This window comes from Daktulosphaira vitifoliae, unplaced genomic scaffold (assembly GCF_025091365.1).
Source record: "Daktulosphaira vitifoliae isolate Bord-2020 unplaced genomic scaffold, ASM2509136v1 Scaffold_1, whole genome shotgun sequence".
Classification (NCBI taxonomy): Eukaryota; Metazoa; Arthropoda; class Insecta; order Hemiptera; family Phylloxeridae; genus Daktulosphaira; species Daktulosphaira vitifoliae.
Genome location: NW_026099572.1, coordinates 38,940,555 through 38,967,467, shown reverse-complemented (window position 1 = coordinate 38,967,467; position 26,913 = coordinate 38,940,555). Strand labels below are relative to the sequence as shown.

The following is a 26,913-nucleotide window of genomic DNA, read 5'->3' as shown; positions in this document are numbered from 1 at the left end:
AAATGTACAAAAAGCCACTGCCAGTTTGAGAATACATATTTTTTACTACCGCAATTTCTCTAATACGGGTTACTTGGACACTCGAGTACCCCTTGAGATCTATGTGATTCGATAGGAAGTTTTATAAGCTTTTCATTGATATATAATTATTAAGTGAACACGTCTCGGAACTTTTTCAAAAGTACAAAAAACGGATCTCCGGTTTGAGAATAAAAGCGATTACACGGCTATATTATATTGTTTACTACCGAAAATTTTGACCAGCGTTTTCTCCTACTCGGTTTACTTGGACACTCGAGTACCATTTTTGATTAATGCCTTTGGATAGGAAATTTTATAAGCTTTTATTTGGTGTATAATTATTGCCTGTCTCGGAAGTTATTGTCAAAAGTAAAATATAACATTTTTTTAAACCAACTGGTGACCTCTAGCGGTGTATATTATAATTATATCTGATTAGAAATTGCTATAAAGGAATTGCTATCTTCACAGTCGTTGTTATTTACTATAATTTTGGCGCCAAATTAATTAAATTTGCTTATTGATATCAATTAATTTAAATACGATAACCTTTATTTATTGAAAAAAATAGAAATTTTAAGTCAATAATAATTATTCAAAATTGAAAGTTGTATTATCTCTAGTTATAACGAATTGTGGACTTGATGCTGTCTAAAAACATTATTTTATTAAATCAAAGATTATTATAACTCCTAAGTTATTTTTTACATTTATAGTACAATTTTTATCTTATACGATTCTTAATAAATAATTGGTAGTTAAAAGTATACATAGATTTTAATATGAAACCATTGACTGACAAACATGAAACGAACAATGGTATGAATCATACTTAAAAGTTATTAAATTAATTTTCATTTTATTTAATTTATTTGCAGGTGAATACTCTTTGTATTTTGATTGTAAAATCCACCCTAATAAATGTTTTATGAAATCAGAAATTAAATATATTTCGCCACCAAAATGTGAAGATGACAAAATAAATTTATCTGATACAATTACTCTATTTGGTTATTCATTTAATAGAGGACATAGTTTAGTATATGATATTCCTGTATTAATGAAAATGGCCAAGTATACAATAGATTTTTTAGTTATAACTAGTAGCTTATACAATAGAGAAATATTTATTTTATAGAAAGGAGTTATTAAGTTTGAGCACTATATTGCGTGATCAGTTTAAATCATTTCGATTTCATGACCAAAATTTAAAAAAAATTGAATTTATGGATTCTAGAAAACAAATAGTAGAATTTTTTATGTATTTACGTGATGGTTTTATAAAGTAATATATACGTGTATTAACAATGTGATATATATAAAGTATTAAATGAAGTTATTTATTAATTATTATTTAGAGCAAATCAAATTGAAAAGTATAATTGGTTAATAGTTTTATATGAAGATACAATATTACTAGAGTTAGAGAATATTTGTTCAATTCTTGGGCCTTTTTATGATATCTCAGAAAATGTTATTCAACATTCATTTTTTTCAGCAGAAAGCAAAGTATTTAATCATATATAGTTCAATTATTTCTTAATTTTTCAACTAATAAAAAAAAAAATGATTATTCTACTTTTATCCATCTAAATTAAAATTATTTTTTCAAAAAACAAAAAAATTATAGGTGTTTATGTATTTTTTGTTTTTTATAAAATATAAAAAAACTTTCTTAACTTACCTTCTTTGTTGAATTAATTTAATGTATTCTTATAAAAATATTATTGTATATTTTTATAATATTTTGTACAGTACAATTGTGTTATTTGACTGTTGGTTTTCAGTGTTGCTCCATACTCCGGGAGTTTACCATATCACTCGAATTGTCTGTCTAAGACTTTTCGCAGTGAAGCTCAGGGGCCTTGGTTTGCCATACCCATAGCGTATGTATGCCATATACTACCTTGAGGGAAAATATCAATATATTAGTTAAATAAATAACTATACAGAATTTTTTCAAAATAATTTTTTACAAAATCATAAACACCACATTTTAATATAACTTTTTTGCACCCTTGATGATTACTTGTGCTTTGAGTTAAATATTATATTATTTAATTAATAATGCCATATTTTTAATACACATGACCAATCTTTGATTTGTGGTTGGTATATGTTGACCCAAATCTTCTAATTGTTGACTAAAGGAGAACATAGGTTTAATAATTATTATTATCATTATCAAAATAATGACAGGTATATGACTTCATTTAACAATTATGAATCTACTAATCTTATTTTTATTTAATCAATAGCCAATAACTAAGATATACTAATAAGATACTCTTATTGTAGTTTGTAATATACATGGAATCTCTACAAAGTATTTATTTTTTTTAGAACAACATCTATTATCATTTATATCATTGCAGTTTGGAAATACAATGGCTTCGATTAGTTATATTAATGCAGTTTAATAAACACAAAGAAGTACTCAAAGACACAATTAGTGTTATTTTAAATGATTCTGTTCAATTAGCAAGGACCAGATTTAAAAAAGTATATATTATATTTATAATGAGTTTTTTTTATTAGTCTAAAATTTAATCTTCTGTAGCTAATTTCTTATAATGAACTAGATTAACAAATTAAAAAGTTCACCATTTGAATTCATGCTGTGCTATAGTATTATATGAATTTTGTGTAATGGTAGAAATCTTGTGTATCTTTGTCCTAACAGCAACAATAGTTATCTGCAAATTTTTGCTATTCTATATTATGATATAAAAATATTAATATTTATATAATTTTTTACTATAAACATATTTGTTATATAGAGTGTTCAGTAAGTAATAAATGGATTCCTATTCTCATTATTATAACAATTTATCTGTTTCCTTACTTACTGAACACCCTGTATAATATATTATATACTGGTAATCTTGTAAAATTAAAAATGTATAAATCCAATCAAAATTTTGAAAAGCGTCTTTTTTTTGGCACTTCTATAATATTATACTTTTAAGAGTCAATATTAATGCTGTTTGGGTAGTGAAATGCTAGTCTTGTAAAAAAAAAACCCAGAAACTGCTCAAATAATAAGAAGTTATAATTAGACATTTAATTATATAAGATGTTTCTTTAGAACTTGTTTTTGATATAAATGACTGCCTTAGTAAAAAATTATATAACTTTATAAAAAAGTGGTATATGGAGATGAAATTATTTTAGTAATAATATAGATGTATAATTTTATATATCACACTTTTTTAAAAATCCAATCATTTATCTACTCTTAAGGAGAGTAGGTTTGCATAATCATTTATCAATAACACCTAATAAAAATGTTCCAGATAATTTGGTATCCTTAAATATATATTAAATTGACAATTATATATTTTACTTAATGTTGGAAAAAATATTTTCTCCTTGGGCCTTTTACGTACAAATAGAATTAATGTTTTAAAAAATCATGATTATCGTGAAAAAAATTTATATAATTTTTGTCAAAACATATTTTTTGAGCAATAATAGCATAAGCTATTAAATAAAAATTTGCTATTTTTTTATAAATCTTTGTTTTTTAGAATTTTTTACATTATTATTTTTAGGGTTTGAGATTTTATGCATTTATAAAATTTGTTTAGCCACTTCGGAGACACCAAACTTTATGAAAATTTATCATAGGTATTTACAGCAACACAGAAACTTCTTTTGTTCTAGGAGAAATGACCCCCACACTACGTCCTAAATTATAACCTTACTTAATATAAATTTATTAGGATTAAAAAAAAAAAAGATAAGTGAATATCTATTTATAATTGATTTACTCGAAATAATTAAACTTAATGAGTCCATAAAGTAACATATCCTATGTAGTATTATAATAAATTCTATATAATTAATAAAAGCCAAACTCTACATTTTATTATTTGAAAGACTGAAAATCCAAGACTTTTTGATGGATCAGGCGCAAAAAGTTTTTAGATTGAAATTAATTTTTTGCTTATTTATTGTTCAAAATACATTTTTCAAGTAGGACGTTATGATCTAAAATGTAGACTTATGCCCTTCTCTGGAATCACCAATGTTTGAAAGTGTACAACATGTAAATTATGTAACAAAAGCAACAAAATGATTTTACATACATTTTTTTTTTTTGTAATTACCATTTATGTATGGCATATTTACCTTTTTGTTTGGATTTTAAATTTGACTTTGCTATACTGAAAAATAATTAAATAATAGATTGGTTTATTTGTTTATTATCCATCATTATATAAAAAATTAATTTTTCTCTTACACAATATAATCATGTTTTATTATTAATTTTTTCTAGTTAAAGCTAAAAGAAGTCTATTTAACTAGTGCATTATTATGTGAATGTTCATTTGATTTCTTAATTCTTATTCAACAATTAATTGAAATACAAAAATCTGTACACAATTTTGGTGTAAGTCATTTTAATTATATTTTTGTTTTGATTTTAATATAAACCTTGTTTACTAAATTGGCCAAAATTTGTTTTATAGTTTTTTATATATATAATTTGAGAGATGGTGTGGCCAAGTATGTAATACAATAGTACATTGCCACTGAGACTCAGTCATAGGCAGCTCCATTTGCTGAACGAGTCATCAGTTTAGTGATTGGAGTTGCCATCCCTCTCTCTGACAATGGACTGACCATCCTTCCCAGAGTATACATAGTTAAGAAATCCCTTGGTTAACTTACTTATATTACTCTTATCATTCTTTAAATTAATATAACAAATTTTTATTGTATTTTTTGTTTCTTGTAAAGTTTATCATTTTAAACTCACACCTTTGTGATTTTGGCCGATTAGGTATTAATATTAAATTAAATTAAGGAAAGAATAAGAAAACTACTTATGTGTTAATAGAATTTCTGGAAGTTCTTAAATGCAGCTATAATAAATGTGAATACAATAGACAATGAAGAACTAATTTTTCAACTATGGTATTTAAGCAGTCTAGTTGGAACTCATCCTTCATCATTTGTAGGTTTATATTCCATTTAATTATAAAATTATCTTTTGATATTGTGTAATTAGTTAATTATAGTTGATTCATTTTACTGATGTGTGTAGGACATAAATGAAAGCAATTTGAATGTGACTCTCAAATTGCTCCTTAACCAAGAGCCTAATGAAGCACAGTTGAAGTTATCTATTTGTTTGTTGGAAAAAGTTATACTAAACAGTTGTGTTACTGATCTAATTGTAACTTTATGGGAATATTTCCATAAAAAACTTAATTCAATGTTTTACTCTTCAGATTTGAATATTCAAAGTATTGCATGTATCAGGTAAAATCTAAATTATAATATTAATTAATCCCGTTCCAAATACAAAGTTACACACGCTAAAATGTTCTGACAATAAACATGATGTTTCTTGTTAAAAATGTCAATCCATCTTTAATTTTCTCATATCCCTTTATATATTCTTGTTCCAACCATTGTAAACTTGCTTACTTTGAATTTTCATTTTATATGACATTATTAATTATTTAAAAATTTTAAATTGCTTACTACAGTGTTTAAAACTTTATACTCTACTAATATGAAAGTTTATTTAATACCTTTTCAGATATTTACTACAATATGATTTTCTTATTTATTAAGTATTTTCTATTAAATGCTGGTGTATATTAAATAATTCTTCTGGTTTTCCTAATTCCTGTAACTCTGTTTCTGGGCAATTCATCATTAGTGAGGCTAAAAATTATTCTGATTATTTATAAATTTTATTAAGTTATTCTGAACACACAATTAGATAGTACAAATTTTTATTTATTGATTTGAAAATTTAATTTTATGTTGTTACTTAAGGTTTAATAAAAAAAAATATAAAAAATAAAAATAAAATGTGTTACTTAAGGCTTTATTTTTTAATAGATTTAATCCTCTTAAAACAAAAAATATTTCATTGCTTCTTTACATACTCTTATGACAAAGTTGTACAAGTTTGAAACTCTTCAAACTGATTCAAACAAAACTTATAATATGTATAATTTAATTATTTAAATATTAAATAATCATATGTACTAATTTCTAGCTTTAGTCATTAGTGTACCTTTTTCTTTTTTTGCTATTTCTTTGAAGCTATATTTCATATGCATGGCTTGTAAATTACACAAACATTATACATTTCATAAAAACAAGATATTTTCTTTCAATGATAAAAGCAATGGAAACTTCTTTCCTTAATTTTTAAACACCTTATATAATTAAATTCCGTGCATTTTAGTTAAACTTATTTTATAAAGATCAGGCTTACGGCAGTTTTATATATTTTTATAAATTATTGAATTATAGAAAAACTAACATTTCATTATTATATTTTCTAGTAAAAATGGGTCCGAACTTCTTGTTCAAATGTCAAATCTCTTTGAAACACAGTCTTCTCAAATTTATTCAAGTTTTAATAGTTATCAATTATTTCAAAGATTATTAGGTATGTTAATTTTTAATATTTTTTTTATTAGAATATATATACACACACACCTTATATAGGGTATATATATATATTTAGTAACTAAATAAACAGGTTGGGTTGGAAACAGTTTTCTATTACTCTCATTGTTTGTAACAATTGACCTATTTCCTTACTTACCGAACACTCTGTATATATACAGTCCTTACAATTTGTGGGGCATGGGGCATAATATTTAAATATATTTATTGATTTATTTATAAATATAAAACTTATACCATTTTTACATGTTTTTTTAGTTGTTACAAAATCATAGAGACATAATTGAATACATTATATAGATTATAACAGTTTGTCATACTTTTATGTTATAATTCACTCTTTAAAAATACTATTTCAAATTTATACAACAATAAAAATATTATAAGACTTGAATATTTTTTGATTACATATAGAATATTTTTATTAATCAATATTGTATAATGACATAACTTTATTTTTGCTCACAATTCTAATAATTTTTACTTTAATTTTATTGTAATTACCTTATTTATTATCAGTAGTACTAACAGATTATGCATTTTAAATATACACTAGTATAAACTACTCACTCTGCTGTATACCCACTATAGTTATTAAAATGATTGTAAATTAAAAAGTACTTATCCTAGTAATGATCAAACCATCAAAATTTTTTGTAAAAATATTTTTTGTAAACACCATTATTTATGGTAGCGTAACTGAGTTTTTTTTTTTTTTTAATTTTTGGCGTTTAAAGGTTCAATTAGTTTAAAAATTGGTTCTTTTGACATAATGATTATTAAAATTGTTCTAGTATGAACTATGAATAAATGAAATAGCACCAATAAAATATTTTTTTTACATTATTATCAAACAATTCTGAAACATAAATTTAAACATTTGAAAATTCTATTTCTGACATTCAGTTGAGTTTTTACATTTTATTGTTTGTAATAAAAGTGTTATTACTACATGATTTTATAAGTTTTGTATTATATTTCATTTCACTAAACCAAACCTAAATAATTCATTTTGTTTCACATTATATAGATGTTTTTGAATGAAATTCCCATAAACTTGAATTTAATCTAACACTAAATTTTGAAAAGTTATTAATACTTTACATATTATAAATATTCTAACTTACACGCAATATTGAAGTCATAATATGGTGTTTCATGGATATAGTAAAAGGTAGTTTCTTAAATATCATTTGTAGCATTCTATAGATGACTTTTAAAATACTTATGTTATGGAATTTTGCGCATTTTGTATCGGTTTTGCTTGTTTTTTTTTTTTTGCCCATAAATATTCTTAGCTCATACTGGACCAATTTTAATAATCATTATGTCAAAAGAACCAATTTTTAAACTAATTGAACCTTTAAACGCCAAAAATTAAAAAAAAAAAAAACTCAGTTACGCTACTGTAAATAATGGTGTTTACAAAAAATTTTGATGGATTGATCATTACTAGGATAAGTACTTTTTAATTTACAATCTTTTTAATAACTATAGTGGGTATACAGCAGAGTGAGTAGTTTGTACTAGTGTACATTTAAAATGCATAATCTGTTTGTACTTCTGATAATAAATAAGGTAATTACAATAAAATTAAAGTAAAAATTACTAGAATTGTGAGCAAAAATAAAGTTATGTCATTATACAATATTGATTTATAAAAATATTCTATATGTAATCAAAAAATATTCAAGTCTTATAATATTTTTATTATTGTATAAACTCATAAACAAATACACAACTTTTTTTGTTCTAGGAGAAATGACCCCCACACTACGCCCTAAATTATAAACTTACTTAATATAAATTTATTAGGATTAAAAAAAAAAAAAGATAAGTGAATATCTATTTATAATTGATTTACTCGAAATAATTAAACTTAATGAGTCCATAAAGTCACATATCCTATGTAGTATTATAATAAATTCTATATAATTAATAAAAGCCAAACTCTACATTTTATTATTTGAAAGACTGAAAATCCAGGACTTTTTGATGGATCAGGTGCAAAAAGTTTTTAGATTGAAATTAATTTTTTGCTTATTTATTGTTCAAAATACATTTTTCAAGTAGGACGTTATGATTTAAAATGTAGACTTATGCCCTTCTCTGGAATCACCAATGTTTGAAAGTGTACAACATGTAAATTATATAAACAAATAATAAACAAATACACATTCTACACCCACAGTTAGTTTTCTGTTTTTAATTCCAATTATCATATTTTCAAACATGACTTAATTAAGGTACAGACATGCTGGTTTTATTTAACAAACAAATTTACTTACAAGTATACTAGCTAACAAGTATATCTACATTTATATTGTGATAGAAAAGTCATTATCTATAAATTTTGAAGTATATTTATAATTTAGAAATGAAAAAATATTATGTTCTCATTTCAGGTCTTCATTTAAGAAATATTAAACATAACTCTAAAGATTGGAATCAAATTAAAGGAAGAATTTTTTCAAAGTTTTCACTTAGTAAATTATTATCATTCAATGATATTGGTTTTTACAACTTTACTACCTTGTTTTTAACATTAGCAACCATGTCAAGTGATACATCTAATATTGTATACAACTATAATTTTTATTCTCTTTGTGACACGTGCAACAAAAAAGTTTATTCTTAAATTTTGTATACATTTTTATTGAAATAATTATAGTTTTAACTTTCTGATCAGCTCTCTATTATTTATATTATTACAATATTTGGATTAAAATACTGTATACATATAGTAGTCTCAATTATTTATTCACCACAGCACGTTTAGTTTTCATTTTGTTAAATTACTAAATTTGACAAAAATTAGTCATAAAATTAAAGTTAATCAAATTTATTTAATAGTAATTTCTTTCATCAAAGATGTTGTGGAAGTGTAAAGATATCTGAGTGTTTTATAACAGATCATTTACTTTTATTTATTAAGTTAATATCTGTAAAATTAGCTATAAACTTTTAGTCCTTTTCTTAAAAAATGGCGAGTTAGGTTATTTTAAATATTGTTTAGACTGTTTGACATGAATATAACAGTACATAATATATTTTGTATTCATGAAAACATATTCTTATAAGCAAAAATATTAACATAACTCAAAAAAACAAATGTTACTGAAAAGGCAAGATAAAATTGATGATGTCATTTAATGATAGATACATTTTTGGAAGACTCCCAAGAAAGTTATTTTACCTAAATTAATAAAAAAAAAAGTCTAGTTTAAAATTTGATTTATTTTTTTATTTTTTTTTTTTGGATATTTAAAAAATTTTAAATTGTGTTACTAATCTTTCCCATTTGTGTTGCACATGTCTATATTTTTCTGAATTTGTAGTTTTTAAATTTGTATTATTTGATTTTTAGGCACTTAAGTATCAGCATTTAATTAATTTAATGTCTGAACAAAAATTACCATCTAATATTAGATCAATTTATTGGAAAGGAACTATAGCTTTTTTAATATTACATTCAAAACTTGGCATTATGATTACTCCATATGGTTCAGTATTATCAGAAGTTTTAAATTTTACATCCAGAGAATACTTAAATATTTTTATAAGTGGAATTAAAGAAGTCTTAATTTATAATGATTCATTTAATCTTGGGCATCATTCAATTTTTGGTAAGAATAAATTATTATGAATATATCTTAAATAAAACTAAGTATATCTTCAGTTCTGTGTTCATATTTCTAATTCATTTTGTAGATTACCTTCAGAGTAATAGTTACTGTTCTATGTATATAACTATACTGATTAAAATCTGAGCTGGAATTATAAATATTTAAAAATGCATAAAAGTTAAACTCATTTATAAAATCAGATTGAAATCTTTAAAAAATGTATAATAATCAAATCATTTCTAGGTCCGTGGCTTGGACAATATTTGAATACAATAGAACCATTGGAGGAAAATGAAATGTTACAATCTTCTTTGGTAATTCTAAATAAACTAAAAGAAACTACCAATAATTTAATGCCTTTACCTTTAGGTAATATTATTTTCTATTTCATTTATTTTTTCATTTTTTTTTAACAATGTTTATTTTGTATTATTGCTTATGTTTTTTATTACTAAAATTTGTAAATTATTATTTATTTTTTTTAGATAATGAAATTTTCTTATTATATCATGTTTTGAACAGTCAAATGTTACCATTTTTGAAAAAATCTTGTTCAATAGCTGATTGTGATATAGTAATTGCTGATATAGGAGCAGCATTTACGGTTTTATCAGTTTTTCCAGCATTTTCAAATACAAAGGTTCTTCTGTTTAACTTTTTTGTCGTTAATCAAGGAATAAGTATTAAGTAATAATTATTGTAGTTTAAATTATTTGTTATTTATGTGTGACTTATAAAATATGTATTTAAAAAAAAGTAAATAATCCGGTAAAATTCTAGGGTATATTAATTAATTTATATATATTAATATTCAGCAACATCTCTGACTAATAATGCAAAACATATTGTCCCATGCTCTTACAAAATATCTGATGACGTTTTTACAGATATGTGAAATTTGTTTTACATGTATATAATTCCCACTTTCAATTTTTTAATCAAAAATGGTTGTAAACCTATTACTTTATATAACCATTTAAAACAAATTCACAGGGCATGTGATCACAGCATCTGGTTGGCCATCTCGAACACCACATTAAGAATCTGTTAGAATTTTAGCATGATCATTTCATACAAAATTCTGTTCCGTCTTGCTAAAACCTATGCGGCTTTTTGTCTGAATTTTCAATTGTTCCTGTGGTGGTAATTTTCTTACTCACCATACTCACATAAATTTTATATTTTTTTTTTTTTACCATTTTAATGCATTTAGAAATTGTAAATTACTATATAAACATTAATTAAATGTTGAAATAAAAATAAAAATAGCAACTTTTAAATAAATCAAAGAGGTATTTAATACTAAATATGACAAAAACAATTGTGTCCTTAATAGTTGTTTTAAATACAAATAGAAATTAAAATTACTAATAAACATTGAATTTCCAGGTTACTAAATAGGTACTTATCAATAATTATAAAAGAAGAGGTTATTACTAAGGTTTATGGTTACAATAGTCTGTCTTTAATCAAGGTAATACTTGCCATTTTTTTTCTGTAAAAACTCTTATATTAGTTTATTGTAAATGAACTTCATTTAGGATAGTGGTCTAAAGTTTACAAGAGAAATAAAACATTTTTATTTATTCTACATATATTTATAGTCATTGACATTGTTTAAATAGAGACTAAAGACAAGTGTAATAAAATTATGAATAATAGTCTATAGTTATTAATAACTATAGACAAAATATTTGAAAAGTTCAGAACAATATCCAACTATCTCCATATTAAATTGTGTAGGAGACAAAAAACTAAAATAGTTAAGTTCTAAACTACTAAAATAAATATGCATATACTAGACAGATATGCTCAGTGAATTCATCTAATGGTTGAAATATAATTCTTTATAAGAAAATATTAAAAAGTGTAGGTAGCTAGTTAACGCACTAAACCCTTTATTTAAATTCCCTAAAAATAAAAAAAAAGAGTTTGTTTTACATAATACTAAGTAAAATTACTTACAAGGGGAGGTCACGGTGATGGGGTCACCGATTTTCATAAAATTTATATAGATCTAATCTATATTGAATACAGAATCAGACGTACTTGGAATTTTTTGCCAATGCCCCCCCTAAGTCGAGAAAATTGACTTTGAAAATTTTTAATTAGCTTAAATGGGTTCATTTTTCTCCCGGTTAACAATTTGTGTCATGGTCCAGTCGACAGTACGTGATCCTATAACACGTACAGGCTCGGGAACGAATCTCTAACCGACTGATGAAATTTTTTGCTTTTTTTTTCACTGTTTTCTCTTCACCCGTTTTCTTGGCCTTTTACAAAGTTATTACTTATTTTATTATTTTGTAATTGTATTTATTGTTTTTTAGGCATGGCTACATAGTTCTATGCTTATAACAAATTGGACTTTTAATGAAACAATAACTATTACTAAGTTTATATCAAACATAAAGGAAATTCAAGAACTATATGACAATACTAATATTAATTTATACACAAGTGTTGATCCTTTTATAAGTTTTTTAGATCAATTACATTTTAAGTATCATCAAATTCAGGTATATTGATTTAGTACATTGTTTATACGTTTAATTAAAACATTAAATTACTGGCAGGCCATATTAAATTTTAATAGTATAAATATATGATTTAAACAACCAGCACAGGGGGGTCGCGGCACAGTGGTGCCGTGATATAGTTGGATCAAGTATAATGATATCTGACAGTGATTAAAATCACTATCAAAATAAAACGCTTCGATGCAAATCTTTAGATAGTGTTTAATTTAAAAAAAATTGGTGTATTATTCAAAAAGCTACATGATCTGCTAGTTCCTTATTAATATCCTGATTAAGATAAAGTATGTCAAATAAAAAAGGGATTATTAAAAAATATTATTTCTCATAAAAATATTGTGTTGATCCATACACTTTTCAATAAGTTATAGCATTATAAAGTTAAAAATATAAAAAAAAAAAATCGATATTTTTCACACAAAAATAGCATTTGGTAGCCATTTTCACCATGAAGACAAGTCCAGAAGTCAAATTTTTTTTTTTCAAATTAAAGTATAATACATTAGCTTTAATTTCAGATATACATAAAAGTGTCAAACCTTCCGGAACACTTTCAAAAGTTAAGTTGAAAAAGTTAATTTTTTGTGAAAAAGTTGTCATTTTAAATCCCCCCCCTGTGGTCAGATAAAGGGTCAAATTTACAAAAAATATGTACCAAATGATAGGTAAAGACATCAAGCATCTATAAAAAATTATAGATATTATATTGATATGTTAATTTTTGAAAAAGTTACGGCAGTTTTTAGTAAAAAAAATTGAAAACATTTCGAAAATTAGCGATTTTTAAATTTGTAATTTTTTTGGAGGTTTCCCCCATTTACGGGGAACGAGGGAAATTTTTTCAATTTTTGAGGGTAATGTCTTCGACTAGATACGATTTGTGATCTTTTGACGTATCGTTGAAAGAAATCCGTTCGGTGAGAGCTGAGAAAAAGTGTGGCAAGACAAAAAAAAAAACATATAGTAAAACCAATACCTTCTCAGCTTCGCATCAAAGCTAAAAATATTAAATTGTTTATAAAGCACTATTAACTTGAGACAAATAAATGAGCTCATTGCTCAAAATTTTTATTTCCATTTCTGTATGATAACCAAAGTTCTCAATCGTATCTATGTTTTTAAAATTACCACATTTCATTTTTATAAATTATTTAATAAGTAAACAAGAATAGTATATCCAGTGACCTAAGACTAATAAACTTCTTCCACCTCAATAATTTTATTTTATTTTTTTTGTAACACTTTTATTCAGATAAAATCAATTTGTAATTGTTAATCACTATCGTATATTTGTTAATACTGGTATTCATTATGTTGGGTATCAAATTAATTTAAAAGCATAGGTAATGACATAGGTGTGTTTTTTTAATAAAAAATATTATCTTATGATTTTTTTATTTTGTTCAAAAGTTCCATTCTTGTTTAATATCAATTTGAAAAATAAATAAAAAATTTATTTTATTTGTTCTTTGGTTTTTTTACTTTTTTAATAAGTACTATTTGTTATGTTTTTTTAATTATTCAAAAGTACACTTAAAGAACGGTGTACAAAAGTAATTTTGAAAAATTCATATATTTTTTACTTTGCTACATAACTTTGAAGTAAAAATAAGAGTGTGTTGCCAATATTATATGAGTGGGGCAGTGTACACTATAAAGAGTATTTTTATAGTATCAAATACATAATTTCCAATTGTTTATGTTTGAACATTTCATGAAAAATTTAGGTGGCTTAAAAATGTAATTTATTTGGTTTATTCTTGCTTCCCTAGTATTAAAAATAATTTTGATGAGTTTAAAAATATGATGAAATACTAAAAAATAGATTTATTAAAATATTAAAAAGACTACTACTGATTGGGTTCTATAAAACCTACTATCTATAAGACTACTACTACTAATTCAAAATTCCCGCCTTAGTTTGATAAGAGTCTAAAAAATATCTTGTTTTTAAAGAAAAAGGCACATATTAAATTCAACACATCCTCGAATGCTCACGACTATAGGGAATTTTCATTGCTTCGAGCTCGATTTAAATACGAATCTAAAAAATGTTTCCATAGATATGTCGTACGTGTAGAATCATCCTTAAATAGTAACCCTGCTGAGTACTGAAAGTTCGTTAAAAACAAAAGGTCTTTTAATTCGATTCTTAAGGAGGTTTCCTATAGGAAAACTACCTCTATTAGCAAACAAGAAGCAGCCAATTTGTTTTCTCTGTACTTCTCTTTTGTTTTCTTTGATAATCAACTTAATTTTGATACTTCCTCGTTAGGTATCAAGTCCTTTGATTTACCTAATAATGTTAACTTTACTGTTGAAAATGTTTATAAACACTTATTTGACTTGCATGGTAACTGGTCCATTGTACTTGATGGTTTATCCGGTAAGTACTTATATCAATTAAAAAATATTATAGCTTTCCTCCTCTGGACTCTTTTTAAGCATTCACTTGAAGTAGGAATCTTTCCTTCTATTTTAAAATTCAGCTCAGTTACCCCTGTACACAAGTCCGGTGAACTGTCCAATGTTTCCAACTCTCATCCGATTTCAATCCAGTCACACATTTCCAAAATTTTGAATTGTATCCAACCTTCGATCAATAAAATTCTTAAGGAGGAACAGCATGGCTTTTGCCCTGGTCGTTCCACCATTACCTGTAATTTAATCTTTAACAACTATTTATACCAATATTTTAATTTGAAAACACAAGTAGATACTATTTACACGGATTTCAACAAGGCATTTGATTCAGTTAATCACAATGCCCTAATCCAGGTCCTTAACATATCCGGAATTGGTGAACTTCTCCTGTCCTAGTTTTCATCTTACCTCTCTTGCCGTTACAAATGGGTCAAATTGCTTGGAGTAAAATCTAATGTCTATCTTGCTACATCCGGTGTTCCTCAAGGAGGTCACTTATCTCCGCTTCTGTTATCTTTATTCATTAACAGTGTATCAAGTGTACTTTCCAATAGCCAGATTTTATGTTTTGCAGATGATATTAAGCTCTACTCTTGTTTATCCTCCTTGGTTGATTGTATTTTATTACAAAGTGATTTTGAATGGTTCACGGAGTGGTTTAATTTACTAGGGCTATCCCTTAATGCATCTAAATGTAAGAATTTTGTCAGGATTCAGTCTCCTGTCAAATATGTCTATCATCTCGGATCTACTGAGATTCTATGTTCTAATGACTTTGTATCTGATCTAGGATTTATTCTTAGTAGTGATCTTAATCCTAGACCCCACATTAATCATATTTGTTGTAAGGCCTTTATAACTCTGGGGTTTGTGTTGAGATTATGTAGGGATTTTCGGTTAGGTCTATCATACAAAGTGCTTAATTGTGCACTAGTTCGCCCAATTGATGAGTATGGTGCTGTAATTTGGTATCCGCATGACCTCAATGACTCTCTTAGACTTGAATTCAGCGTAAATTTATAAGATATGCTAGTTTTAGATTGAATATCCCTTGTGAACCCCACAACTATGAACCAGTTGCTTCTCAACTAGGGCTAGTTTCGCTGGCTGAGCGTAGACGGATCTTGGGTATTAAGTTCCTAAATAGTTTATTACAAGGTAATATTGACTCTCCCTATTTGCTTTCTTAATCTGTTTTAGAGTTCCTCAACGTCATTTTTATGTTCCTTTCGCCCCCACTAAGTACCTTAAAAATGAGCCTATTACACGTATGATGTTAAATGCCAACATTGACTCTTCATTTCTTTTTTGTCTATAATTAACTGAATAGTTGTTAATTTATTATTTATCATATTTGTACAATTAATGTATAACTTATATGTATAATGTGTATATATGTTCAAAGGGTTTATCCCAAATATTTAATAAAATTAAAAACTAATCACCTCTAGTTTTTAGAAATGCAATTATTAGGGTGTTTTTAATTTGAAAGTAATCATTAATAATTATAATTTTTATAGGACCCAAAATTAAGGCAAAAATTATGTGAAAAAGTTGCTGATTATTTTTTTAGTATTAATATATGGGTGAATAATTTAGTGAAACAACAAAACCAAAATGATGAAATTTATAGATTGTATATGATTATTGGCTATTTGCTTGAAAAGATATCACCTATGATTTATGTTAAAGTATGGAGACAATTTAAAAATTAAGTCTTTTTGTACACAAATTATTGAATATCAATATTAAATTACTATTTACGGGACTATTCAAATGATTTCTTCTTATTACAAGTTAATATAGTTTAATAATTAAACTAAACAATCCCACAACTTAATTTAACTATCCATATGTTTACTAGAAAGATATTTTTTTAAACATTTTTCCATTATCATTTAATGGTTTTGGTGATTGAGTATAATAATTAATACACTACAATCAGTCTATGACATCATGATCCTCCAAAAACTGCTTTTGTCCTATATCTTAGTCAGTTGTAATTTTTCAGATCGATTTTCTAAAAACTTATAGAACTGAATTGCTTAAAGAAATTGGGGTTTTAGCTCTTTATGTTTTTTAAAAAATACTTTAAAGAGTTATAACTCTCTTACACTAACTAAAACTAAACACTATGTTTAGGATCTCAATGTCTTATAATTAACTTGTAATGGTTAGAGACTTTTGAATCACTCTGTATTGTACATCATATAATATTGTATTATATGAGTTATATTGACAAGGTTTCTTAATATATTTAGAGTAAACCAAATACTATTTTACAAGATCTTTTGGAAATAATGTTACTGGGAGTGAGTGTTAGAACTCCTAATTCCAAGACTCATCCAAGTGTTATCACTGCTCTTCAAACAAATTTTCACCGTTATCTTATTGGATTATTCAAACTGAGTAATTAAAAATTTTTCATTACTTATTAATAATAGTTATTGCATGGGTAAACTAAAAATAAAAGTATTGCCTTCTGAGACAACAGACAAAAATAGAAATAAAAAACACGGTTTTTCCTTTTTTAAAATGTGTTAATAAAAAAATTATAGTATTATTACACATATGCATTATTAATCATGTACATAAAAGTTTTAAAAAATTTACAAAAACATAAATGACAAAAAAAGTGTTTCAGCTATCTCATAATTTGCACTAAACTCGCTGTTAATACTAGATGATACCACTCTTCACCTCCAAAGCATGGAAGTGTTACCATCTAGACATTAGCAGTACCCACACATATATAAATATATATATTACAGTTGTCTTTAATGTGTTGGATATGGATAGTCATCTATTTACTGTATAGAGTAAAAAAGAATTACCCAATTTTTTTTCACATTTTTATGTGGTCCCTTATTCTAGTTGTGATATTTAACTGTTATAAAAGTATTATACCAAGAAGTCAAATTTTATTGTTAAACAATCTTAAGTATCTTTTCCCAACAGTCTAATGTACATTCAGTTCAATTGGGTTGAGTATAAAATTTTATTTAAAAATATAGTTTCAAGAAGTGTGATTTAGACTATGTTAAGCAATATTATTGTCTTCAATTAAATTTACACTGTATATTTTATTTTCTTGATAAAGTAAGATTGTGAGCTTGTATAGTTAATATATCAAGTCATCTATGGGATAGAACAGAGTTAGTTACTAATTTTTTAAAATTAACTTAACTTTAACTTATTGAAAAAAATTATTAGCTTGCTGAACCTTACATAAAATTTTGATACGTGTTTGCTATGGAAGTAACAAAATAAAGACACAATTTTTTATTTTTCCATAAAAATTACAATACTAAACTATTGAATATCAATTTCATAATAAATTTAATTATTAATAATAAGTATTTATTCATATGTTATAATTATTATAAAACGTGTAATAAGGGTATAATTAAGGAAATAGAAGTAGATGTAAATAGATTGGACTTGAGGAGCTACTAGGAACAACTAGAATGGAAATTTTGAGGGTAATAATTATATTTTCCCTCGCTCTAAAATATACTTTTATATAGAAATATACATTATTTTCTTCATTTTTTTATTAATTTAGGTACTAAATCCTCTGTACTTTTTTTCAGAAATATTTTTTAGAAATGTGGGAAATTAAATTAGACCCCCAAATATTATTTCAATTTGTATCCCATCCTTTCCCCATTATATAATTCTATATATGCTCTTGAATGAAGTCTCATTAAAAAGGTATTGTTTTAAGTAATTTAATTCAAATCAATTTCATATTGAATATAAAAATGAAAAATAGTAACTTATTGTCATTAAATTACTTTTTTGTCAGTAATTTAACTATATTACTAATTCAATTAAGTAGTTTAACTTCTAACTTATTAAGTAATATTCAATTTTATTTTAAAAAAGTACCTTACTCATATTCAAAAATTCATATTTTATTCTCTTTTACTATATTACATATTATTATATGTAATAAATATTATTAATATCTTTATTTTATCCCAAAATTAATAGGACCTTAAATTATTAAATATATTATATATGATACACTATTGAATAAAAATAAATAAATGGAATTATTAAAAAAAAAAATTTTATATATATTTATTCTTTAAGATCCAAAAACTGATCAATATATTGCCAGATGCCTTCGTGAATTGGTTTCAATTTATCTACCTAAAATTTTAGCTGGAATAAAAATGTCTGATGAATTACCTTTAATTAAATTATTTGAAGATAAACCAGACTCTGAAATAATTGAACGTGGTATGCTGTTAGAACTGATTGTAACTGTCTTTTTGAATAAACGAAGTCGTACCCCAGACAGTAATGTATCTCAAGTAAGTTAATAAATCATTATATTCAGCTTATATCAATCTAATAATTATTTTATATCTTATTTGATATTTAGGTGTTAGAGTATATTAATAAACTCATAATTGTATGCTGTGATAACAACCTTGTTATTGTATCAATTACTCATTATACATTCACTCGTATTTGTTCTGTTATGATGTTCTGTGAGGATAGTAACATTTGTAAAAGAATTTCTAATAACATACTAAGTAATTTAATTAACATGAGTATATCAGATGCAAGTAATAAAATCAAGTATGATAATTTTATATAATAATATTAATGAAACTCAAGTTGTTTCTTTCAGGAATTTAAAATTAGTTGGAACTATAATTTTAAACCAATTTAATTTGTTATGAAAATTATGAAACATCGAGTTTTTGCAATAATTTACAAGATAAAATAGTTTTAAAAAAGGTCTTTTAATTCTAATCTGAATTTTTAATTTGTTACTGAAAAAAAGCCAAAATAAAAATCTTCTAAACATAGTTTTTTTTAAATATTGAATAATATTAAAAAAAATTACATTTCATTGTTAATATCAATTTATTAGTTTTTTTATAAAAAAAAAGTCAATTAAATATTGTATTGTTAATTATTAAAAATGTTAGAAGGTTCCATAATGAAAAAAATAACTCATCACAGGGGGATCGCAGCACAGAAGTGACATGGCATAGTTGGATAAAGTATAATATCTGACAGTGATTAAAATCACTATCAAAATAAAACCCTTCGATGCAAATCTTTAGATATTGTTTAATTTTAAAAAATTGGTGAATTATTCCAAAAGCTACATGATCTGCTATTTCTTTATTAATATCCTAATTAAGATAAAATATGTTGAATGAAAAAAACTTTTCAATAAGTTATAGCATTATAAAGTTAAAAATGTAAAAAATAAAATCGAGAATTTTCACTCCAAAATAGAATTTGATAGCCATTTTCACCGTGAAAACAAAATAAAGTCCGACATTTTTTTTTCCATAATAAAGTACATTACATTAGCTTTAATTTAAGATATACATAAAAGTGTCAGACCTTCCGGAACACTTTCAAAAGTTAATTTTTTGTGAAAAAGTTGTCATTTTAAATCCCCCCCTGTGGGCAGATAAAGGGTTAGATTTATAAAAAATATATACTAAATGATAGGTAAAGACATCAAGCATCTATGAAAAAAAAATGATATTGATTCGGTTATTTTTAAAAAAGTTATGGCAATTTTAAGTAAAAAAAATTAAAAATTTGTAATTTTTTTTGGAGGTTTCCCCCATTTTTCAATTTTTGAGGGTATTGTCTTCAACTAGATACAATTTGTGATCTTTTGACGTATCGTTGAAAGACATCCATTCGGTGAGAGCTGAGAAAAAGTGTGGCAAGACAAAAAAAAAAAAACATAGTAAAACCAATACCTTCTCAGCTTCGCATTAAAGCTAAAAGTGAAACATTAAGTCTTTCTTTATAAATACATAAATTACAATGGTATTTTGTGATTTGAATATTTTTTTAAAAAAGTTATAAATCTATTTTGACTTAATATATATAATTTTTTTTAAATATTGTTTTATTATGTACTGAAAGACCTCATATGTTAAATTAAAAAAAAAAAAAAATTAAATTACCCTATAAAAAGTAAATTTCTTATTTTTCAACATAAAACTCAATCCAATTATGGGACTCGCACATCTTCAAATTTATAAAATTTTGTTTTCTATATAATTTTCATATTTTTCTATGTCCTATAAAAAACCCCTCTTTTAGCCCAAATATTTTCTTCTTTATACTTTATACGGTGTCCCACAATGTTCTAACTAATCAACATAGTTATCATATGATAAATTGTCAGAACATCTATATCATATGACACCTTATATATCAACTAAACTCCAAAAACTATTATACAGCTTTCTTCAAATGGTTATTTTTACTTCAAATTCTGAAAATGAATATAAATTCAGTATCTATCTACCAGTCTACTTTATTATAATTCTGATCCCTTCACCTTCTTTGTCAAAACAATTAAAAAATATAAATAATCTATAATTTAATTGGTTATTAAAAATAAAATCTCAATATAAACTAATAATCAATTAACATGAAGTACATTTAAATCTATTTTCAATCTTATCCCTTTTCTAATATTTGTAATATTGGATACATTTTTCATTTTTTTTTTTACAAAAAAATTATTGTTGACATATATAGAACATTTTCTAATGTATATTGTATTCAATTTTGTATATTGTCAATTTAAAAATTAGAGAAATGTAATTTAAAAAAAAATATGAATAGATAGAAAAAACATTTTATTTAAAACTAGTTTCATTAAAAAATACAAAATCATTGAAAATAAAAAAAATTAATTTGATTTTGATTATGTGGGGATGTTGTTTTGAACCCATTTATAAAATATTAGGGGGACAAAAAAAATGTTATGTGGTTCTTGATACATAATATTAGATGAACTTCTAAATGTATAGTATTAATTTAAAATATATGCAAGTCAAACATAAAATAATAAATATATATATATAACTTTAAAGGGATGAAATTCTATTTTCATTGGATGCACTTTGTCAAGAACACCTCGCGTTTTCATCTAAACTAGTGTTCGATTTCTTCGATGAGATAATAGATATATCTTCAAATATTGTTACCTGTTTTCTTCCAAAACTAATTCATAATATTGAAAAGGTAGAATGGAAAAGAGGCATTGGAACAGACTTTACTCTAAGGTATCATATACTAACTACTTTTCAGTATTTAGTAGTATTTTTTCAAAATTCTATCATCATAAAAACAAAATTTTACTCAATCATTACTTAATACAAACCATTTAAATAATTTATAATTTTGTGATATTTCATTTTAACAAAAAATTTTTTCTTTACAGAAAAGGTCTTGAAAGGATTCAAACAAAATTAGCTAACATGTAAAATTTAAATATATTAATATATTATGTGTTTATTATTTTTTAATCAGACAATATTAATAAATATATGTATTACAACATTCATTTGAATATTTTTCCCTGATTGAAAGGTCTACCATCATTATCTTTGGCGGTCCAGGCAAAGTACTCACTTACAAGTTTCTTTGTTTCTTCAATATTAGCATCCAGTTTTTTCCATGTATAAACATCATAGTCAACTTTCCAGTCATTACTTAACTACAAACATTGTCCAAACTAAAACTAACAATTTTTTGAACTGCAAATATGCACATACCTCAAAAGCAAGATCATGACCTTTCCAAACCCAGACTCCAGAAATAGTACTATTTCCTTCAGTGCCAAAAAGACAAACTGATGCAAATGCGTTTTTTCTCATTTTGTCTAATCTTTGAAACATGCCTTAAAATAAAAATGAACCAAGTTAATATTAATTACTTCATTGATTTTATTTATATTTTGAATCAAATTTTATTAAGATAGCACTACTGCTCGATATTGATCATAAAATTATATAGACAATTGAATTAAAATCAAATGTAGACTATGACTTTGGATCTATAACCCATGATCTACTTTGTCTTATTAACATAATAGGAACACCATAGTTTGTTCAAATAAACTTCAATTACCAAGTCAAAAATAATAATTATGTATTAGTGATAGGCAACAATATGATTACAAAATATATCAAATACCTGAAATGAGATTACAACTCATGAAAACTTTCTGCAATTCATTGTTGTATTTGTATTCACCAAACCATATAGAATAATTTTCTTTGTCAAAGTGATCCCAAAAATAAGCAATTGATTTTGATTCTTCTTCGTTACTGTATACTCTTTTAAATTCATCCATATTAAATGATCTGATAAATTCATGAAAAATAATAAATGTGAAGAACATAGATACTTTTAAAAAAATTAAATGCATACCCTTTGGGTAGGGAATCAAAAGGATCTTTAGATTTAGGTTCAGCTGCCAAAATAAGATCAGCAGCATCAGGTTCTTCAGCTGGAGTTGTTTCTTCTTTTGGAGCAGCTTTTTTGACTTCTTGAGCTTTTTTGGGAACCTTTTCTTTTTTTTGCTGTTTCTTATCTCCAGATACACTTTGGAGTTCAGAATAGATCTTTTGATTAAATTCTGCACTTTTAAGACAATATTCAAACTTCCCAATAACTTTAACTACTTTAGGTTGATTAACAATAGTATCAAACCATCTATTTACATTAATGTATGATTTCCTAGAATACCAAAAGTAAATAAATGTATTAATAATTTTTCGTTTGGTTTCTTTGAGGTACACGTTTTCCTCAATTTATTAATCATAAAGAATTTTTTATGTTTATCCCCTACAAGATTGTCAACATTATTTTTTCTATAGAAAGATACATAAATAAATAACTTATTGATATGATCGATAAAAAAAAGATTAGTCGATAATAACTTTTGAATCACTATTTTAGAAATTATCAACATTTTAAAATATAGAATAGAGATGAGACATAGGTAGGACTGTTTATATCAACTACCCGAGATATTTTTCACGGAATTGCATTTTATGACATTTTCACAGATATGTTTAAAGAAAGGGAGTTTATAAGTTTATGTTAACATTTATAAATACACTAACTAGCAAAACAGAAAGCTTATCAGACAACAAACTATTTTCTTAAAAGCGTTTGCCCCAATAAATTATCACATGATATAAAATTATACGCCTAACAATTTTTTACCCAATCACAAATAAGTATTTTTTTAATATTAATAATACTTCATAAAGATATACACAGTAAACAACATGTCTACCCTTTTTAGTTAATTTACAATCTCTTGGAGACACTCAAAGAGATTAACGTATCATACTCATAATTGACCAAAAATTGTCTTTTTAAACATAGAACCAAATATTGAACAACTGAAATCAAATTTCTTATTTTGTATAAAGACCACCTATTAATTATATTTATATATAAATTTTTATCACATACGTGTATATATATATATATATATATAAATATATAAAGTGATTCTTTTTACATTACCCACTTATTTTTCTTAAAATGATAATTTTAGTAAATTTTTTGTTTTGTTATTGTTAGTTATATATGTGTCTTCATTTATTTTCATTCATATATCTTAGAGGTGTTAATTTTATTTTTTTTAAAAGGCAACAACATATTAAATTATCTTATAAATAAAAAATGATTTAATTAAAAAAATAATTGAACAATAGCAGTTTTTGGACCATTATTTCTGAAATTATAAACATTTTTATATCTAGGAGGAATGTTTTAAAATGTGTAATGATTTAAATAGTCATATCAGCACCTCTCCCAGTCTACATTTCAAAAATCATCACAACTTCCAAAATACTGGTCACAAGTTGTTAACAATTAATTTTTTACTTTAATATATATGATGCTATCACTAATAAATATGAATTTTGATTAATGAAAACTTTACAATAATTGTAGCTTACAAGGTTATTTACTAAAGCCATTTAAAAATTATATTTGCTCATGATGAAGACATCATAGCATCCCAAATATTAACTTTTAACACTAATAATGATAATAATTATCAAACCATTTTATTGTCCGTGACATAGGCCCGTCTAATAAATATTTAAATTTATCAGATCAATACTTTGTAACTGATTAATTTACCTCATAATGTTACGAGCTAAAGTAATTACATTTTCCCTTATAGCTCGCCTTTGAAAGAGGATAATTTTATCAAAATATTATAAATAAATTGCATTTACCTGAATTCTGGATTCATAACATGTTGATAAAGTTGAAACAATGAACATGCCACAGTAATATCTGCAAGTGAAATTCTTTCACCAACCAAGTAAGTTTTTGTGAGTAAGTACTTATCCAAGTATGTAAGGATACCTTTAACGTCTTCTATGGCCCTTTCAACTGTCTAAATTAATATATTTTAAACATGAATTCATCAAAAATAATTTTCAAAATGTTTTCATGAGTTTACCACTTTGTTAAATTGAGCAACACTAAGAGATGGATATACCCAAGAATGAGAAGCTGGAGTTATTTCATTATCAGCATAGCTAATCCATTGCTGAACAAGAGCTTTTTCATAAGGAGTTGAACCTTTGAACAGTTCACTAGATACTAATTGAAAAATAATCAATTAATAATAAAAAAATATTTAAAGTATTTCCATGAATTTAACATAAATATACTTATGTGACTTTTTGTAATACAATTTGAACAGAAAGAATATTTTCTACATCCATCAAATATAAAAAGAATGAAAAGTATGATAAATAATTTGTTAAATCACAGCCGCAGCACTATATTAGTATTCTGCTAGCAATTTACTTTTAAGTTGTTAATACAATGATTAAAACCTGATTTTCCAACAATTACCGAGAGGAAGTCAACAAAGAAAAAAAAGGTACCTAAATAAACTACCTACCTGAAAATAAATTTAGTACAGTGGTTAATACTAGAAGAAATTTTTAGATAATTAACTTATACTTTCAAATAGATAAAAATGAATAAATGTATTCATAGAAATAATTATTATCACAAAAATCATCAATTTTCACCTATTCTATTCTAAATTGTAATATTTCAATGTTTAATTAAATTTTAATGAAAATCCATAATACCAGAGGAGAATTGCTCTATTGGCTGCAGTCTAGAAAATGATTAACATAATTTGGTTTGAAAATTTTATTTTAAACTTATTTTTTGAATACTTTTTTTTAGAATGACACATTTGGAGCAAACATTGCTGCCAAAAATTATGTACCCCAATATTGGCTCTACACTACTGTGTATAACAATTTTATCAAAATTTCAGGTTCCTTAATAAAATTTTGATTAAAAGTATATTTCCAGATTTGTGACATTTGACCCCACTAATACACTTTTGAACATCAAAAAATTAATCGCACACAAATTAAAAACCTAACATTTCATATAGAAAATTTGTGAAACTTACCAAAATAAGCAATGGCATTGCTCTCTGTTAGATACTCTTTTTTACTAGATTCAAAAGCAGGAACCTGTAAACATTTAAGATGTAAAGCTGAATAATGAGACCATTGATGTTAATAAAATTTCATAATAACAGCTCACTTTTCCCAAAGGGAACTTCTTCAAAAAATCATTTTGTTTGTTAGTGACGCCAAATTCAAATGAAGAATCTACCTTCAAATCTGCACCACTGTATTGAGCTGCAATCAGTGCCTTATAAGCTCGGAAATTGTTTTGATACGTGTATAGAGTCTAGAATTATATAATAATTAATATTATATTATAGGGATTAAGAAGATAAAGTCGGATATGGATATGACACTTACACCTGAAGCCATTTCTCTAGTGTCTTATGTTCTGTATGTGTGCTCACTTTAAAGCCGGGCAGATAAAGAAAGTATCACAAACTGTTGCTAAACAACTAGCAGAATGGAGAAACGTGGCTGTCAGTGCAGCGCATAGACCAAAATTATCGTAGTTGGGAATTGACAATTGGCATCGTGGTGAAAATAAAGAGGTCGAGGCAACATTACTAAAAACACTTCTGGTCTCCTAACCAACTTATA

At 25.0% G+C, this 26,913-nt stretch overlaps 2 protein-coding genes across 2 annotated transcripts; one reads left to right on the top strand and one right to left on the bottom strand.

Moving 5' to 3' along the window:
* Nucleotides 1-579: 579 nt before the first annotated feature.
* Nucleotides 580-22,735, top strand: LOC126903859 (protein MMS22-like). The gene is made up of 21 exons (XM_050682383.1): nt 580-840; nt 900-1,095; nt 1,160-1,306; nt 1,380-1,530; nt 2,365-2,523; nt 4,304-4,417; nt 4,868-4,984; nt 5,075-5,292; nt 6,336-6,442; nt 8,868-9,040; nt 9,830-10,088; nt 10,332-10,457; nt 10,574-10,775; nt 11,478-11,562; nt 12,419-12,607; nt 16,570-16,740; nt 17,311-17,458; nt 19,148-19,371; nt 19,443-19,642; nt 21,928-22,119; nt 22,278-22,735. Exons 1-21 carry the CDS (start codon nt 804-806, stop codon nt 22,318-22,320), a joined length of 3,258 nt encoding a protein of 1,085 aa, XP_050538340.1. The 5' UTR covers nt 580-803; the 3' UTR covers nt 22,321-22,735.
* LOC126903862 (elongation factor 1-gamma) lies at nt 22,318-26,880 on the bottom strand. Its single transcript, XM_050682397.1, has 9 exons — nt 26,674-26,880; nt 26,450-26,599; nt 26,313-26,376; nt 25,332-25,474; nt 25,102-25,265; nt 23,270-23,578; nt 23,033-23,202; nt 22,612-22,736; nt 22,318-22,553 (listed from the first exon to the last, which is right to left on the bottom strand). The coding sequence occupies exons 1-9, from the start codon at nt 26,683-26,685 to the stop codon at nt 22,398-22,400; spliced, it is 1,293 nt and encodes a 430-aa protein (XP_050538354.1). The 5' UTR covers nt 26,686-26,880; the 3' UTR covers nt 22,318-22,397.
* Nucleotides 26,881-26,913: the final 33 nt, after the last annotated feature.